This window comes from Oryzias latipes, chromosome 5 (assembly GCF_053564925.1).
Source record: "Oryzias latipes strain Hd-rR chromosome 5, Olatipes_Hd-rR_3.1".
NCBI classification, from domain to species: domain Eukaryota; kingdom Metazoa; phylum Chordata; class Actinopteri; order Beloniformes; family Adrianichthyidae; genus Oryzias; species Oryzias latipes.
In genome coordinates, this window is record NC_136241.1 from 800,001 (window position 1) to 818,420 (window position 18,420).

General features: G+C 41.9%; 1 protein-coding gene across 13 annotated transcripts in view; it reads right to left on the reverse strand.

Moving 5' to 3' along the window:
• Nucleotides 1–18,420, reverse strand: part of pbrm1l (polybromo 1, like) — a 37,023-nt gene that overhangs the window by 14,229 nt on the left and 4,374 nt on the right. For all 13 annotated transcript variants that reach the window (XM_078946728.1, XM_078946725.1, XM_078946722.1 and 10 more), the window contains exons 4-15: nucleotides 15,953–16,100; nucleotides 15,669–15,818; nucleotides 15,431–15,547; nucleotides 3,574–3,642; nucleotides 3,389–3,487; nucleotides 3,205–3,290; nucleotides 3,045–3,136; nucleotides 2,756–2,972; nucleotides 2,500–2,641; nucleotides 2,289–2,374; nucleotides 1,861–2,140; nucleotides 1,641–1,746 (exon numbers count right to left, since the gene is read on the reverse strand). In XM_078946728.1, the coding sequence (XP_078802854.1) occupies nucleotides 1,641–1,746; nucleotides 1,861–2,140; nucleotides 2,289–2,374; nucleotides 2,500–2,641; nucleotides 2,756–2,972; nucleotides 3,045–3,136; nucleotides 3,205–3,290; nucleotides 3,389–3,487; nucleotides 3,574–3,642; nucleotides 15,431–15,547; nucleotides 15,669–15,818; nucleotides 15,953–16,100 (1,592 nt within the window). The remainder of the gene's footprint in view (nucleotides 1–1,640; nucleotides 1,747–1,860; nucleotides 2,141–2,288; nucleotides 2,375–2,499; nucleotides 2,642–2,755; nucleotides 2,973–3,044; nucleotides 3,137–3,204; nucleotides 3,291–3,388; nucleotides 3,488–3,573; nucleotides 3,643–15,430; nucleotides 15,548–15,668; nucleotides 15,819–15,952; nucleotides 16,101–18,420) is intronic.

Genomic DNA, 18,420 nt, shown 5'->3' on the forward strand with positions numbered 1-18,420 from the left:
TATAAAGCTTTTAAAAGGTAGAGCACAAGTCATAAGGCCTGGTAATTATTGCAAACATATTTACTGATGTGTTGTCAAAATACAAACAAGACAATGTAAAAATACAAAAAAAGGGGCAGTAATCTGCTTTTTAAAAATTTTTAAAATTGGAAACACTTTATAATAGCAGTCCTTAATAATCTTTTTATATATCATTAACAAGCACTAGTAATGTAAGCTGCTTATAAGTACATTAATTAGCATTTGTAAATGTCTTACAAATGACTTACAAGTTTAAATAAGCAGTTTATAAATACATTAATATATTCCTTAATAAACTACTTATAAGACATTAACAAGCATGAGTAATGTCGTATTAAGCTGCTTATAAAGACATGTATTCGCATTTGTTAATCCTATTCACAAGCCATTTATAGACTGCTTGTATGGGATTAATAAATATATTAATAGTGTTCTTATTAACAGCTTATTGTACTTATAAGCAGCTTACATTATTAGTGCTTGTTAATGTTTTATAAATAGTTTATTAAGGACTGCTATTATAAAGCGTTACCGCATACTTATGCTGTTTTCTAGCCAAACCAAAAAGGCCTGTTTTCTCTCTGCAAAGCAGTCAGTAGTTCTTTTGAAACGCGCTTGCGTTATGGGCAGGAGAGTTTTGGAGTAAACCTGATTCCACTTCTCATCCTCTACCCGTTTACACTCTGCTGCTAGCAATTTTTGTTCAACAAAAAAGGCGACAGTTTTGACCCAGATGCCAGCTCAGACGATAAAAAAAGACGTATATGGATCCATCTTTCTGCAAGTGGATGCATCAGAATGGAGCAGAGCAGGGAGCTTGTGGGCTTGCCAACTGCAACTTCTACAAAACTACAAGCTTTTTCAAACTGCATTTTTTCATCTGCTCTTAAAGGGCTTAAATCCTGCTTTTCTCAGGCCTTTCAGAGTAAACTATATCCATATTTATGATAATATATTACCTTTGGCACACTAAAGAATGATTTATTTATGAGGTATGAGTTCTTTTCGCAGCACTTTTTCCTACCCATAAGTAAGACGACTTGGCAGCGTGTCTGCGTTTCACCCACGTAAACAAACAATAATTGAACTTTTGCAAAGATGGATGTACATATTGTGGAGCCTTGAAAATGCGTAAAGCTGATCATTGCTATGTCAGCAGGGAAAGTGTGCGTTAGCCTGGAGGCAGTGCTAGCAGTGCAGAATCTTCCTAGAACGGGTTGTTCTCACTTTTTTACGTCTCAATGGGAGAACTTGCTCGTTTTCGCGGATTGGGGCTCAGAGCGCAGGTTTTTAGAGGAAACGTCAGAAATATGTGAATGGATCGAAATCATCCTTTGAGGGGGGGTTTGTGAGGAAAGAACATTATAATATACCTAAAAGCTCAAAAAAGTTGATTCTGCATAATATAGGCCCCTTTCATTCACAACGAGCTGAATAAAAAAAACAATCAGAAATATAATTTTAATCTAAACTTCTTAACATATGTCCTCCATCATGAGAAAAAAGTCACAAAACATGCACACACACAAAAACAACAACAGCACGATTTTCATTGGACTGGGTCTTAAAGATCATCTAATGTAACTTAACTGAAACATTTGAGTCCAGGAAACACTTACTTAGTTTCAACTTAGGCGATCCAACCTCCTGCTCTTCAGGTGGAGGCCCCAGTTCCTTCCGTTTATTGTTCAATATCTTCTCCAAAATTTCAGCATCGTTATATACCTAAGTACACCCAAAATTAAGGTTTCAGCAGAATTACAAACTTTACAGTACATTTGTTAAAGAGGACAAAACTAACACAATATGTCACATTCAAGGAGGATTCAAACAACAGACCTGAGATCCCTCCTCGTTGTAATGGCGGGCATTACGGAACATCAGTCTCATGTCTTCCATCATAGCGTCCTCTGTAACGTAGCGTTCAGCACGAACGCCGTGCTCAATGGTCTTCAGATCCATCGGCTCGAGAATGACTTTATAGTAGTCAGGGTAGTCCTTCTTGGATGGTTTGAACATAAAAAGATCACACAGACGGCGATTGGTTCGTGCCTCTCTGGCTTCCAACACTGCAGCGTACAAGGCCTTCATTCGGTTCTTTTTGACATTTTTTTTGTGGCTAAAAACAGGACAAAACAAAAAGGTATAATTGTCATACATAAAAGCAAGCACCAGAAGTAATTCAATAGTTCAAACAACAGAGAATACATTTCTAATTTAAAATTATGCAGACTTTGAAGAACTGACACTAATAAAAAGTTCAAAACCTTTTCTTTTTGCTGCTTCCTGTATCAAATAACAAAATGCTGTCTCCATCTTCATCGTCTCTCCTCAGGAGCTCCTTCTTTTTAGCCTAAACCAATAAAATAAATGATGAAGTCCTTCAAATTCTCAAGGATAGTCTCTTTTCTTGTGTTTTTTTTAAAGCAAGAACATATTTTAGCAGAAAATAACAGAAGAGCCTTTAGAGTCCATCACCTGCATGATCTGCTGAAGCCTAAACGCCCGTTTGTAAATACTTGAGTTGGGCATGTTGTAACGCTTCGCATTTTCAAACATCAAAGTGAGGTCCGCCTCTATCTGCTCTAAGCTCTCATACTCGCCACTCTTCATCTTTGCCCTAACAGAAGGAAAAACTGGCATTAGTCATATGAATTTACTTAGAGTGATTGTCGGATAGAATATTTTTAAATCTAAAAATATGAATTTTTCTGAATAAACGACAAGCCCTAACCTGATTTGCAACAGACATATGGGTTGTTTAATCTGCTGGAAATAATCGGGATACTCTCTGCGAGAAGGCAGCTGCTGAAACGGTTCGGCAAACACCTGCCCCTGGCTGTTCCTGGCACCCCTCACAGCTTCATACAACTGGAAGATCGGGTTGCTTATCTCCATACTTGAACTCTGGCTCTCAGCTTCTGACTCTTCCTCATCGTAGCACACACTGCCTGCATACAAACAACAAAATGGCAATGAGTTTTATACACAGTTTATCTGGGTCAGAAATGGCCAAAACCTACCTGAAAGCACAGGATCATCCTCACTTTCTGAGCCATAATGAAGAGCAACAGTAACGCTGGAGAGTCTGTCCCCCTGTCCAGACCTTCGGTTTCTGGATAAAAACACCATCCTCTTAAAATCTTAAGACTTTCTTTGATACAAGTGATAACTAAACCTTACCTGATGCGGACACTCGATTTAGTAGGTTCAGCGTGTTCAAGTTCAGTCTTTCGTTGGATAAATACTTTCTTTATGGTGTTAGCATCCTGGTAAAGGACCAAGTCAATGTTATAAAGGTGTCATGTCTTTAAAACTTCAAATTAAAGTGATACATTGTTCAAAAAAATAAGAGAAAAAGATTGACCTTGAAAATCTGAGATCCTGGTTCATTGTAAGTCTTGGCATTTTTGGCCATGAGGTCAATGTCCTTCGTCATAGCACTGATAGATTTATAATGTCCAATCTAAAGAAACACAAATACAATTCACTAGTTAGGAGTCAAGAATTTTAATGTTCTCTGAAATGCGAAACCACGAATAGTAAAAGTACCTGTATTCTCTGAGCAATCATTCTCAGATCTATTGGCTCCTTTATAATAGCGTAGTAGTCTGGGTATTGCTAGATAAAAAAAAGACAAAGCAAGAAATGAAAAACAATACTGAAAAGTCACTAGTTAAACCCACATAAAAGAAGGTCACTATTCCACCAATCATGAACTACAACAAAGCAAATCAGGTGACTGTACTTTAGTCCTTTAATAGTGGGAAGAAAAATCGGTAACGCTTTCTTTTACCGTACAGTACTTACAGTGTACTTAAGTGGTATTTACATGGTACTTATTGTGCAACTACTGGGTACTTTCCAACATGGTACTTTTTATGGAATTTACTCTGTACTTACATGGTACTTGCTGTGTATTTATGTGGTAGTATTTGGTTCATACTTAGATTAGATGACTATTTATCCCACGATGGGGAAATTCACTTATCTATGGCGGCAAAAGCAACACTCATAAGTAACAGCAAAAAAAGGACATCAAAAATGACATTCTTATAATAAATAAATACAGCTACCAAAGTGGCGTGTGATCCACTGCAAACATGTGATACAATTTTTTATTTTTTTATTTATACAAAATAAATAAGTAAAAAAGTACACTCCAATCATACAATCGTTTAGGAGCAAGAACATTTGAAAAAACAACAACTACAACAAAAGTAAATAAATAAATGAGTGAATGAAAACACCCGTGGGACCGTAATGTGTCACTGTAACACGGTGTTGTACAGTCTGATGGCTGTGGGGAGGAATGACCTGCGGTAGCTTCTTCTTGCATTGTAGGTGCAACAGTCTGGTGCTGAAGGAGCTGGTAAGTGCCTCTACAGTTTGGTGTAGGGGGTGGGAGGGGTTATCCATGATGGATGTTAGCTTACCCAACATCCTCCAGTCTCGCCACCTCTTCGATTGACTCCAGTGTGCAGCCCAGGACAGAGCCAGCTTTCTTAACCAGTTTGTTAAGCCTCCTCAGGTCTCTGCCTGTACTGCCTCCCGCCCAGAACAGAACTCCATAAAGGACCACTGAGGCCACCACAGTGTCAAAAAAGGTCCTGAGCAGCTTTCTGCACACGCCAAAGGACCTCAGTCTCCTCAGTCTCCTCAGCAGATGAAGGCGACTCTGGCCCCTCCTGTACAGAGCATCCGTATTATTGGTCCAGTCCAGTCTGTTGTTCAGGTGAACACCCAGGTATTTAAATGTGTCCACGACCTCAATGTCTGAACCCTGGATGTTCACCGGTGAGTGTGGTGGTGAGGACCTCCTGAAGTCCAGGATCAGCTCCTTTGTCTTGTTGGTGTTTAGCAGCTGCTGGTTATTTTCACACCAGCCACCAAAGTCAGAGATGACTCCAGCATTTGTACTCCTGCTCATCCCCCCCTGATACACAGCCCACAAGGGCACTGTCGTCTGAGAACTTCTGCAGATGACAGTGGTGGGAGTCGTAGGTGAAGTCTGATGTGTACAGAGTAAACAGGAATGGGGAGAGCACAGTCCCTTGAGGTGCCCCCGTGCTGCAGACCACCACATCAGACACACAGTCAAGCAGCCTCACAAACTGTGGTCTGTATTTGGGTAGCTGATGGTCCAGGCAGTGAGATGTTGGTCCACACCTGCAACCTCCAGCTTCCTCCTCAGCAATGATGGCTGGATGCTGTTGAAAGCACTGGAGAAATTAAAAAAGATGACTCTCACAGGGCTACCAGGGGCCTCCAGGTGAGACAGGGCCCGATGCTGCAGGTAGATGATGGCGTCATCCACCCCGATGCCTGGTCGATATGCAAACTGCAGCGGGTCCGGTGCTGAGCTCACCTGAGTGCGGAGATGGCTGAGGATGATCCTCTCCATAGCCTTCATCAGGTGGGAAGTCAAGGCGACAGGTCTGAAGTGGTTCGGTTCCGTAGGACGAGGTACCTTTGGAACCGGAACCAGGCAGGAAGTCCTCCAGAGGACTGGTACCTTCTCCAGTCTGAGGCTCATATTAAATATGAACAACATCACCACACAGAGCTGGTCTGCACACTCCCTGAGGAGCCTGGAGGTGATGCTGTCAGGGCCTGTTGCCTTCCTGGCCTTTGTTCTCCTTAACTCCATCCTAACCTGATTCAGGGTGAGGCAGAGGGGGGTTGGAGGGTGGGTGGATGGTGGCTGGTCTGGTGCTGTGAGTCTTTGGGGGGGTCCCTTTGCTTCTGTTGGAAGAAGGGGAGAGTGGACTGCTTGGTGCTGAGGTGGTAACAGCTGCAGCTGGGAAGAGACGCCTGAGTTGGAAAAGGTGTGAAGAGGGGGCCGAGTGGATGGAGACTGGGGGCTGGGCAGAATCAAATCTGTTAAAGAACAGATTCAGTTCATTTATCCAGGCTTGGTCACCTGGCCCGAGATGTGTTTTAGACCTCTCCACACATCACAGATGTTGTTCTGTTCCAGGCGCTGCTCCAGCTTCTTCCTGTAGCGTCTTTGCACTTCCTGATCTTATATTTCAGGTCCCTCTGTACTCTGCAGCTCCTCCTTGCCCCCAGAGAGAAAAGCACTCTTCTTTTCATTTAGGAGGGTCTTCAGCTCAGGAGTGACCCAGGGCTTATTGTTGGAGAAACACTGCACTGATTTTGTTGGCACTGTGTTTTCCACACAAACATTAACATAGTCCGAGATGCAGTCAGTGATACTGTCTATGTCCTCCCGTGTGCACTGCAGAGAACTTCGCAGTCTGTGGTGTTGAAACAGTCCTTTAGTTGCTCTACTACCTCTTCAGTCCAGATCTTCACTGTTTACTGTGGTACTTACCACATGTAAGAACAAGGTAAGTACAAATAAAGTACCTAAAAACTTAAAACAAATTTCATTGTGATGACACTTTGTATGCTGCAGAAGTGTATCGTATTACAGATTGTTGTTTTTACTGCTGTCTTGTTTCTCTTTAAATTTGCCACATGTTACAAGAAGTAATCAGGCCAGAATATGTTTTTACAATGGAGTTACTTTACCCTTACCAACAAGTTAGCATTGTCTCATTTGGTGAGGTCAGAAGACCAAGTGTGTATATACACAGTACAGTAAGGTAATACGTGAACATACACAGAATTTACTACTGAAAGTACCATTTTACAGTCCAGTTTCAGTGAACTGAAGGGGTAGCTTCTGTGGTAAATTCATGGTAAATACCATGAAACATACGAGTACAGACCTAAAGGTCAAGGTACTTTATTTGTACTTACCTTGTTCTTACATGTGGTAAGTACCACAAAAGACTGTAAATACCCAGTAAGTATGTTAGAAATACCCAGTATGTACCACATAAGTATGAACCAAATAGTTCCACATAAGTACACAGCAAGTACCATGTAAATCCCATACAAAGTACCATGTAAATACCCTGTAAGTACCCAGTACTTACACTATAAGTACCATGTAAATAACCACTTACGTAAACTGTAAGTACTGTACTGTAAAAGAAAGCGTAACCATTTTTTTCACTAAAACATTTAGTTTCTTTTTAATATAATATATAATATATATAATAATATAATATAATTTGTTTATGCTAATAATTTGTGACCTGTAATGAATTCATGTAATTTATTTATTTTTTAATGGTAATTATTTTTAACCTATAATTGCTTTTAAAAGCCTACAAAGCACACATGAATTTAAATGAAAATATCTTATTAGGATTCATGACATTGTGACACAGGCTGCAAGGTGGCGCAGTGGTTTGCCCTCTTTCCTCACAGAAAGAACGCCCCTGTTTCAAGTCCTGGCTGGAACACCTGAAACAGGGGACCTCTCTGTGAGGAGTTGGCATGTTCTCCGGCGAATCCATGAACATTGTGACACAGTAATACATCAAATTGCTGCAAAAGGATTTACTAAAGTTTTCCTAACGCTACAACTGCATTTCGGACGTGCTACAACAGGATTTTGAAAGCCCTACAACAGCATTTTGAACGTGACACAACAGCATTTTGGACGCGCTACAACAGCATTTTGAACGCGCCAAACAGTAATTTTGGATGCGCTACAACAGGATTTTGGACACTCTACAACAGCATTTTGAACACGCTACGACAGCATTTTGAACACGCTACAACAGCATTTTGAACGCGCTACAACAGCATTTTGGACGCGCTACAACAGTATTTTGAACGCGCTACAACAACATTTTGAACGCGCAAAACAGCAAATTTGGATGCGCTACAACAGCATTTTGAACGCGCTACAACAGCATTTTGAACGAGCTACAACAGCATTTTGAACGTGCTACAACAGCATTTTGGACGCGCTACAACAGCATTTTGGACGCGCGAAACAGCAAATTTGGATGCATTACAACAGCATTTTGGACACGCTACAACAGCATTTTGAACGCGACACAACGGCATTTTGGACGCGCTACAACAGCATTTTGAACGCGCTACAACAGCATTTTGAACGCGCTACAACAGCATTTTGAACGTGCTACAACAGCATTTTGGACACGCTACAACAGCATTTTGGACACACTACAACAGCATTTTGAACGCGACACAACGGCATTTTGGACACGCTACAACAGCATTTTGGACGCACGAAAGAGCAAATTTGGATGCGCTACAACAGCATTTTGGACACGCTACAACAGCATTTTGAACGCGACACAACAGCATTTTGAACGCGACACAACGGCATTTTGAACGCGACACAACGGCATTTTGAACGCGCTACAACAGCATTTTGGACGCGCTGCAACAGCATTTTGAACGCGCTACAACAGCATTTTGAACGCGACACAACGGCATTTTGAACGCGACACAACGGCATTTTGAACGCGCTACAACAGCATTTTGGACGCGCTGCAACAGCATTTTGAACGCGCTACAACGGCATTTTGGATGCGCTACAACAGCATTTTGGACGCGCTACAACAGCATTTTGGATGCGCTACAACAGCATTTTGAATGCGACACAACGGCATTTTGAACGCGCTACAACAGCATTTTGGACGCGCTGCAACGGCATTTTGGACGCGCTACAACAGCATTTTGAATGCGACACAACGGCATTTTGAACACGCTACAACAGCATTTTGGACGCGCTGCAACATCATTTTGAACGCGCTACAACGGCATTTTGGACGCGCTACAACGGCATTTTGGACGCGCTACAACAGCATTTTGGACACGCTACAACAGCATTTTGGACGCGCAAAACAGCAAATTTGAACACGCTACGACAGCATTTTGAACAGGCTACAAAAGTATTTTGAACGCACTACAACAGCATTTTGAACGCGCAAAACAGCAAATTTGGATGCGCTACAACAGCATTTTGGACACGCTACAACAGCATGTTGTACGTGCTACAGCAGCATTTTGAACACGACACAACAGCATTTTGGACGCGCTGCAAAAGCATTTTGAACGCGCTACAACGGCATTTTGGACGCGCTACAACAGCATTTTGGACGCGCAAAACAGCATTTTGAACGCGCAAAACAGCAAATTTGGATGCCGTACAACAGGATTTTGGACAAGCCACAACATCATTTTGAACCAGCTACAACAGCATTTTGGACGCGCTACAACGGCATTTTGGACGCGCTACAACAGCATTTTGAACGCGCAAAACAGCAAATTTGGATGCGCTAAAACAGCATTTTGGACAAGCCACAACAGCATTTTGAACGCGCTACGACAGCATTTTGAACGCGCTACAACAGCATTTTGGACACGCTACAACAGCATTTTGAACGCGCCACAACAGCAATTTGAACACGCAAAACAGCACTTTGGACACGCTTCAACAGTATTTTGAATGCGCTACAACAGCATTTTGGACACGCAAAATAGCATTTTGAACGCGCTACAACAGCATTTTAAACGCGCTACAACAGCATTTTGGACACGCTACAACAGTATTTTGGACACGCTACAACAGCATTTTGGACACGCTACAACAGCACTTTGGACGCGCTACAACAGCACTTTGAACTCGCTACAAAAGCATTTTGGACGCGCTACAACAGCATTATGGACACACAAAACAGCATTTTGAACGCGCTACAACCGCATTTTGGACACGCCTTCAAATCCATTTCAAGGCTGCTACTCCCAGAAATTTTCTGCCGAGTCGTTCTAGCATTTCTCTTTATAAGGTAAAACTAGCCGTAGGTCCCAAAACATCTGCTGCTTTGGTCTGCAAACATTTGTACAGTTTGTATTTGAATTTACTTTGTGTTGGAGACAATTTCCAAAGTAGATGTTAAAATAAAAGGGTATTTGTTAAATGTATACCATCATTTGTCTTTTTTTTTTTTTTTTAGAAAAAGTAAAAGCAGGGAGAAAAAAACTAAATCATTAAAATCAAAAACCAAATTTGGAATGAAAAAAATCAGAAATGTTCTTTACTGGCCATATCTTCCAGTTCCACTGTTGCAAAGAAATATACGCGCTACAACAGCATTTTGAACGCGCTACAACAGCATTTTGAACGCGCTACAACAGCATTTTGGACTCGCTACAACAGCATTTTGGACGCGCAAAACATCAAATTTTGACGCGCTACAACAGGATTTTGGACAAGCCACAACAGCATTTTGAACGCGCTACAACAGCATTTTGAACGCGCTACAACAGTATTTTGGATGCGCTACAACAGCATTTTGGACGCGCTACAACAGCATTTTGGACGCGCTACAACAGCATTTTGGACGCGCTGCAACAGCATTTTGAACGCGCTACAACAGCATTTTGGACGCGCTACAACAGCATTTTGGATGCGCTACAACAGCATTTTGAATGCGACACAACGGCATTTTGAACGCGCTACAACAGCATTTTGGACGCGCTGCAACATCATTTTGAACGCGCTACAACGGCATTTTGGACGCGCTACAACAGCATTTTGAATGCGACACAACGGCATTTTGAACGCGCTACAACAGCATTTTGGACGCGCTGCAACATCATTTTGAACGCGCTACAACGGCATTTTGGAAGCGCTACAACGGCATTTTGGACGCGCTACAACAGCATTTTGGACACGCTACAACAGCATTTTGGACGCGCAAAACAGCAAATTTGAACACGCTACGACAGCATTTTGAACGCGCTACAACGGCATTTTGGATGCGCTACAACAGCATTTTGGACGCGCTACAACAGCATTTTGGATGCGCTACAACAGCATTTTGAATGCGACACAACGGCATTTTGAACGCGCTACAACAGCATTTTGGACGCGCTGCAACATCATTTTGAACGCGCTACAACGGCATTTTGAACGCGCTACAACGGCATTTTGGATGCGCTACAACAGCATTTTGGACGCGCTACAACAGCATTTTGAACGCGCTACAACGGCATTTTGGACACGCTACAACAGCATTTTGGACGCGCTACAACAGCATTTTGGATGCGCTACAACAGCATTTTGGACGCGCTACAACAGCATTTTGGATGCGCTACAACAGCATTTTGAATGCGACACAACGGCATTTTGAACGCGCTACAACAGCATTTTGGATGCGCTGCAACATCATTTTGAACGCGCTACAACGGCATTTTGGACGCGCTACAACAGCATTTTGAATGCGACACAACGGCATTTTGAACGCGCTACAACAGCATTTTGGACGCGCTGCAACATCATTTTGAACGCGCTACAACGGCATTTTGGACGCGCTACAACGGCATTTTGGACGCGATACAACGGCATTTTGGACGCGTTACAACAGCATTTTGGACACGCTACAACAGCATTTTGGACGCGCAAAACGGCAAATTTGAACACGCTACGACAGCATTTTGAACACGCTACAAAAGTATTTTGAACGCACTACAACAGCATTTTGAACGCACAAAACAGCAAATTTGGATGCGCTACAACAGCATTTTGGACACGCTACAACAGCATGTTGAACGTGCTACAGCAGCATTTTGAACGCGACACAACAGCATTTTGGACGCGCTGCAAAAGCATTTTGAACGCGCTACAACAGCATTTTGAATGCGACACAACGGCATTTTGAACGCGCTACAACAGCATTTTGGACGCGCTGCAACATCATTTTGAACGCGCTACAACGGCATTTTGGACGCGCTACAACGGCATTTTGGACGCGATACAACGGCATTTTGGACGCGTTACAACAGCATTTTGGACACGCTACAACAGCATTTTGGACGCGCAAAACGGCAAATTTGAACACGCTACGACAGCATTTTGAACACGCTACAAAAGTATTTTGAACGCACTACAACAGCATTTTGAACGCACAAAACAGCAAATTTGGATGCGCTACAACAGCATTTTGGACACGCTACAACAGCATGTTGAACGTGCTACAGCAGCATTTTGAACGCGACACAACAGCATTTTGGACGCGCTGCAAAAGCATTTTGAACGCGCTACAACGGCATTTTGGACGCGCTACAACAGCATTTTGGACGCGCAAAACAGCATTTTGAACGCGCAAAACAGCAAATTTGGATGCGCTACAACAGGATTTTGGACAAGCCACAACATCATTTTGAACCAGCTACAACAGCATTTTGGACGCGCTACAACGGCATTTTGGACGCGCTACAACAGCATTTTGAACGCGCAAAACAGCAAATTTGGATGCGCTAAAACAGCATTTTGGACAAGCCACAACAGCATTTTGAACGCGCTACGACAGCATTTTGAACGCGCTACAACAGCATTTTGAACGCGCCACAACAGCAATTTGAACACGCAAAACAGCATTTTGGACGCGCTACAACAGCACTTTGGACACGCTTCAACAGTATTTTGAATGCGCTACAACAGCATTTTGGACACGCAAAACAGCATTTTGAACGCGCTACAACAGCATTTTAAACGCGCTACAACAGCATTTTGAACGCGCTACAACAGCATTTTAAACGCGCTACAACAGCACTTTGGACACGCTTCAACAGTATTTTGAATGCGCTACAACAGCATTTTGGACACGCAAAACAGCATTTTGAACGCGCTACAACAGCATTTTGAACGCGCTACAACAGCATTTTGAACGCGCTACAACAGCATTTTAAACGCGCTACAACAGCATTTTGGACACGCTACAACAGCACTTTGGACGCGCTACAACAGCACTTTGAACTCGCTACAAAAGCATTTTGGACGCGCTACAACAGCATTATGGACACACAAAACAGCATTTTGAACGCGCTACAACGGCATTTTGGACACGCCTTCAAATCCATTTCAAGGCTGCTACTCCCAGAAATTTTCTGCCGAGTCGTTCTAGTATTTCTCTTTATAAGGTAAAACTAGCCGTAGCTCCCAAAACATCTGCTGCTTTGGTCTGCAAACATTTGTACAGTTTGTATTTGAATTTACTTTGTGTTGGAGACAATTTCCAAAGTAGATGTTAAAATAAAAGGGTTTTTGTTAAATGTATTCCATCATTTGTCTTTTTTTTCTTTTTTTAGAAAAAGTAAAAGCAGGGAGAAAAAAACTAAATCATTAAAATCAAAAACCAAATTTGGAATGAAAAAAATCAGAAATGTTCTTTACTGGCCATATCTTCCAGTTCCACTGTTGCAAAGAAATATACGCGCTACAACAGCATTTTGAACGCGCTACAACGGCATTTTGAACGCGCTACAACAGCATTTTGGACGCGCTGCAACATCATTTTGAACGCGCTACAACGGCATTTTGGACGCGCTACAACAGCATTTTGAATGCGACACAACGGCATTTTGAACACGCTACAACAGCATTTTGGACGCGCAAAACAGCAAATTTGAACACGCTACGACAGCATTTTGAACACGCTACAAAAGTATTTTGAACGTTCTACAACAGCATTTTGAACGCGCAAAACAGCAAATTTGGATGCGCTACAACAGCATTTTGGACACGCTACAACAGCATGTTGTACGTGCTACAGCAGCATTTTGAACGCGACACAACAGCATTTTGGACGCGCTGCAAAAGCATTTTGAACGCGCTACAACGGCATTTTGGACGCGCTACAACAGCATTTTGGACGCGCAAAACAGCATTTTGAACGCGCAAAACAGCAAATTTGGATGCGCTACAACAGCATTTTGGACACGCTACAACAGCATTTTGAACGCGCCACAACAGCAATTTGGACGCGCTACAACGGCATTTTGGACGCGCTACAACAGCATTTTGAACGCGCAAAACAGCAAATTTGGATGCGCTAAAACAGGATTTTGGACAAGCCACAACATCATTTTGAACCAGCTACAACAGCATTTTGGACGCGCTACAACGGCATTTTGGACGCGCTACAACAGCATTTTGAACGCGCAAAACAGCAAATTTGGATGCGCTAAAACAGCATTTTGGACAAGCCACAACAGCATTTTGAACGCGCTACAACAGCATTTTGAACGCGCTACGACAGCATTTTGGATGCGCTACAACAGCATTTTGAACGCGCTACGACAGCATTTTGAACGCGCTACAACAGCATTTTGGACACGCTACAACAGCATTTTGAACGCGCCACAACAGCAATTTGAACACGCAAAACAGCACTTTGGACACGCTTCAACAGTATTTTGAATGCGCTACAACAGCATTTTGGACACGCAAAACAGCATTTTGAACGCGCTACAACAGCATTTTAAACGCGCTACAACAGCATTTTGGACACGCTACAACAGTATTTTGGACACGCTACAACAGCATTTTGGACACGCTACAACAGCACTTTGGACGCGCTACAACAGCACTTTGGACGCGCTACAACAGCACTTTGAACTCGCTACAAAAGCATTTTGGACGCGCTACAACAGCATTATGGACACACAAAACAGCATTTTGAACGCGCTACAACGGCATTTTGGACACGCCTTCAAATCCATTTTAAGGCTGCTACTCCCAGAAATTTTCTGCCGAGTCGTTCTAGTATTTCTCTTTATAAGGTAAAACTAGCCGTAGGTCCCAAAACATCTGCTGCTTTGGTCTGCAAACATCTGTACAGTTTGTATTTGAATTTACTTTGTGTTGGAGACAATTTCCAAAGTAGATGTTAAAATAAAAGGGTTTTTGTTAAATGTATTCCATCATTTGTCTTTTTTTTTTTTTTTTTAGAAAAAGTAGAAGCAGGGAGAAAAAAACTAAATCATTAAAATCAAAAACCAAATTTGGAATGAAAAAAATCAGAAATGTTCTTTACTGGCCATATCTTCCAGTTCCACTGTTGCAAAGAAATATACGCGCTACAACAGCATTTTGAACGCGCTACAACAGCATTTTGAACGCGCTACAACAGCATTTTGGACGCGCTACAACAGCATTTTGAACGCGCTACAACAGCATTTTGGACGCGCTACAACAGCATTTTGGACGCGCAAAACATCAAATTTTGACGCGCTACAACAGTATTTTGGACAAGCCACAACAGCATTTTGAACGCGCTACAACAGCATTTTGAACGCGCTACAACAGTATTTTGAACGCGCTACAACAGCACTTTGGACACGCTTCAACAGCATTTCCATTTCAAGGCTGCTACTCCCAGAAATGTTCTGCCGAGTCGTTCTAGTATTTCTCTTTATAAGATGGTCAAACTAGCCGTAGGTCCCAAAACATCTGCTGCTTTGGTCTGAAAACATTTTTACAGTTTGTATTTGAATTTACTTTGTGTTGGAGACAATTTCCAAAGAAGATGTTAAAATAAAAGAGTTTTTGTTAAATATATTCCATCATTTGTCTTTTTTTTTTTTTTAGAAAAAGTAAAAGCAGGGAGAAAAAAACTAAATCATTAAAATCAAAAACCAAATTTGGAATGAAAAAAATCGGAAATGTTCTTTACTGGCCATATCTTCCAGTTCCACTGTTGCAAAGAAATATACAATTATAAAAACGTACCACTTTAGAAGGCAGTTTCTGGAAAAGCTCGCTGACAAGTCGCCCTGAGGAATCGGTGTGGGACACGATCACTTCCAAAAGCTGCTCAAGAACCTCCTTCAGATTGCTGCCTGATGTCTAAAACAGATCGTCAGAATGTCTCTCAGGAAAGAATTTCAAAGTACATCTTTAGATTGAAAAAAAGTAAGTGAGTTGCAAATAAATCTTTCATCTAACAAGTACTGAACAGAGAACTTGCCTCTTCTTCAGCAGATAGCCCTGGATTATCCCCTATATCATCCCCATCTTCATCATCCTCATCTCCATCTCCAGGCTGCACAAAGTCATTCCTTGATTGCAGATACACGTCCCACAGCTTACATGCTGTTTGGTACTCCTCACTGTCGCGCTAAATCATTGCAAGTTATTTGGCGTGAAGATTTAGAAAGGATGAGTGAAAGAGTACACGACCAAGATTAGCTTGAAACACACTTGAAAATAGAAAAATGCAGCAAGAACAAAGAATAAATGTCATTTGTATACTTTGTAGAAGGATCTGGCATTGTTGAACATCAGTTGGAAATCGGCAGTAAGCTGCTCCACATCATTATACTCCTCGGACTTGAGCTTGTTCTGTATTTTTGTCATGTCGATGGGCTGGGAAATTGCTTCATAATAATCAGGCTGATTCCTAAACCAATAAAACCAAACGAGAAGATGTCCCTGAATGACTCAATATGAAACACAAACACTGCTGACACTGCTGCTATAGAAGATTGAAAATACACAGAATAAACAACACAACTTTATTTAAATGAAGCAAAATGTGTTTTGGAAAAGGGTCATTTTAATTTTTCCAGTTGAAGACGTTCCCCTTCTTATCCAAGAAAAAGAAAGCCTTTAAAAATACCACATTTTTAAAGTAGCAAGTAAGACCTGCCGTTTTGGAGCAGCCTTTAAAGCACCATGTGGACCTCCAGCTTGCGAGAGAGGAGCTCTGCTGCAACCTGCCTCCACTGCAGCTTGGCGCTCTTCTCCACCTGATGTGTAGTTTATGTTGCACTCTGTAGTTCCTTGTAGTTTTGAGTTCAGGCCCACTCTGTGTAGTCTTTTGTTTAGTGTAGTTATGTTTAAGTGAAGCTGTAGGGGGGGACTGCCCTTTTTTGTTTATGTTAGTCTAGCAGTGATGAAAGTCAGGCAAGGAAAAAATCCCTGAACTTTTCTTTGAGCGATATGGCGGGCGCGGATCGAAATTTTTGAAAAATACATGGTCTTATATTAATTCTGGCAGCTAGTTATTCACTTCTTAATCAAGAAACTAAGACTAATTGGAGCATCATGATTTTTCATTCAAACCGCTAGTTTGACTTGCCATTAGGGACTTGCTGGTCCTAAAAAAAGAATTTGTATAATTGCTAAAAATAACACAATCCTACAATCTAAGCTTTTAGTAAAAGCTGCAAAACATACAATTGCTAAAATATATTAACATCAAAGCCCCAAATAGCAAAAAGAACACCAGTAACTATGATATTCTATGAAAGTACCTCATTTATTTGAACGATTTCTGCTTTAGAAATACTGTTTTCTCAAACTATAATTACATCAAAATATGGGATCTGCTTTAAAAAATCTTTCTATAACATAATACATCGATTCTTTAACGCCAATACTTAGTAATCTGGGAAATATCAAAACAAACATACAAACAAAATTAAACATTGTAAACATTCTTTTTTAAGGGAGTGTGGGTCCAAACCACCAAATACTTATAATTATTGTCAATAATGTTTTTGAGCAAAACTGAACTAAATCATGGTAATTAGGAAATAAAAAAATAATTTAGATAGAGAAATGTTTTCAAATGTTTCAGTTTTGATCAATGTAGTCGGTTATTCTGCAGTCAGATCAAGAAAAACTCACTAAAAGCGGACTGTATGTAACATACAGTCCGCGTCGCGCAGCACCACTGCTGCAGTCAAGATTCGGCGATATATATCTGCTGACCGTCCCGATAGGTTGGATAAAACATCAATTCAGAGAAAAAGTTAATTTCTCATCCGAAAGCAACTAAAACGTCCCGTCATTGGTCAATTAGGCCTGGAAGACGAAGACAAAATAGCCGCCCGTGCCCATAGAGAAAGCGATCCACGGAGAAATATAGAAAATAAAGCGAAAATTCGCCGATTTCAGAGATTTTTTACATCCGGAAAGCGATTTGTCCGTAGAGATCAGGGGCCTCATTTATAAACGTTGCGTACGCACAAAAGAAGGCGTACGCCACTCTCTATGCAATAGTTGAGATTTATAAAAAGCAAACTTGACGGGAAAATGTGCGGTCCTCCACGCAAGCTCTGACCCAGGCGTACGCACAAAAACGGGTGAAATGAGAAACGGCGACGCCGTCGGCAGATGGAAGAAACACGTGAAAGTGACAGTGTGTGCCAAATCGTGCTGGCATGTGCTGTGCTACACAATGTGGCACAGCTTAAAAACGTGCCTCTACCCCCTGGCGCTGATTGCTGTGTTGGCCCCGACCCTGAACCCCATCCCCACGCATTTGAGCCATTTGCTGCTGCTGTGCGCCAGCGTTTGGAAGTGATGCGTCGCTTATAAAGAAAAAGAGGTGTGGAAAATATTATTTATTTAAGAATTCCCTCATCGTGCAGTTTATTTCAGTCAGGGCGATCTTGATTTCGCCCAACTCCTTGGCCACCTCTCTGATTGAACTACTGACTTCCCTCTGCATTTCAAGGACTGCATCAGTGAAGAAACGTCCACTGCTGGAGGGTTGAGAGCCGCGTGCCGTGGAGACGCTGGGGCCAGACGGCTGCTCAGCTGCAGCATCGTAACCACTGGCCCCGCTGGAACACCCAGCAACTAAAATAAAATTGTTCTATATTAATAATCTGTAATTGTGTAGAGTATTGTATAGAGTATTTTGAGGAGCTGATGAACGTGGAAAATGACAGGGAAAGAAGGGAGGAAGATGTGGTTGTTGTGGAGCAGGA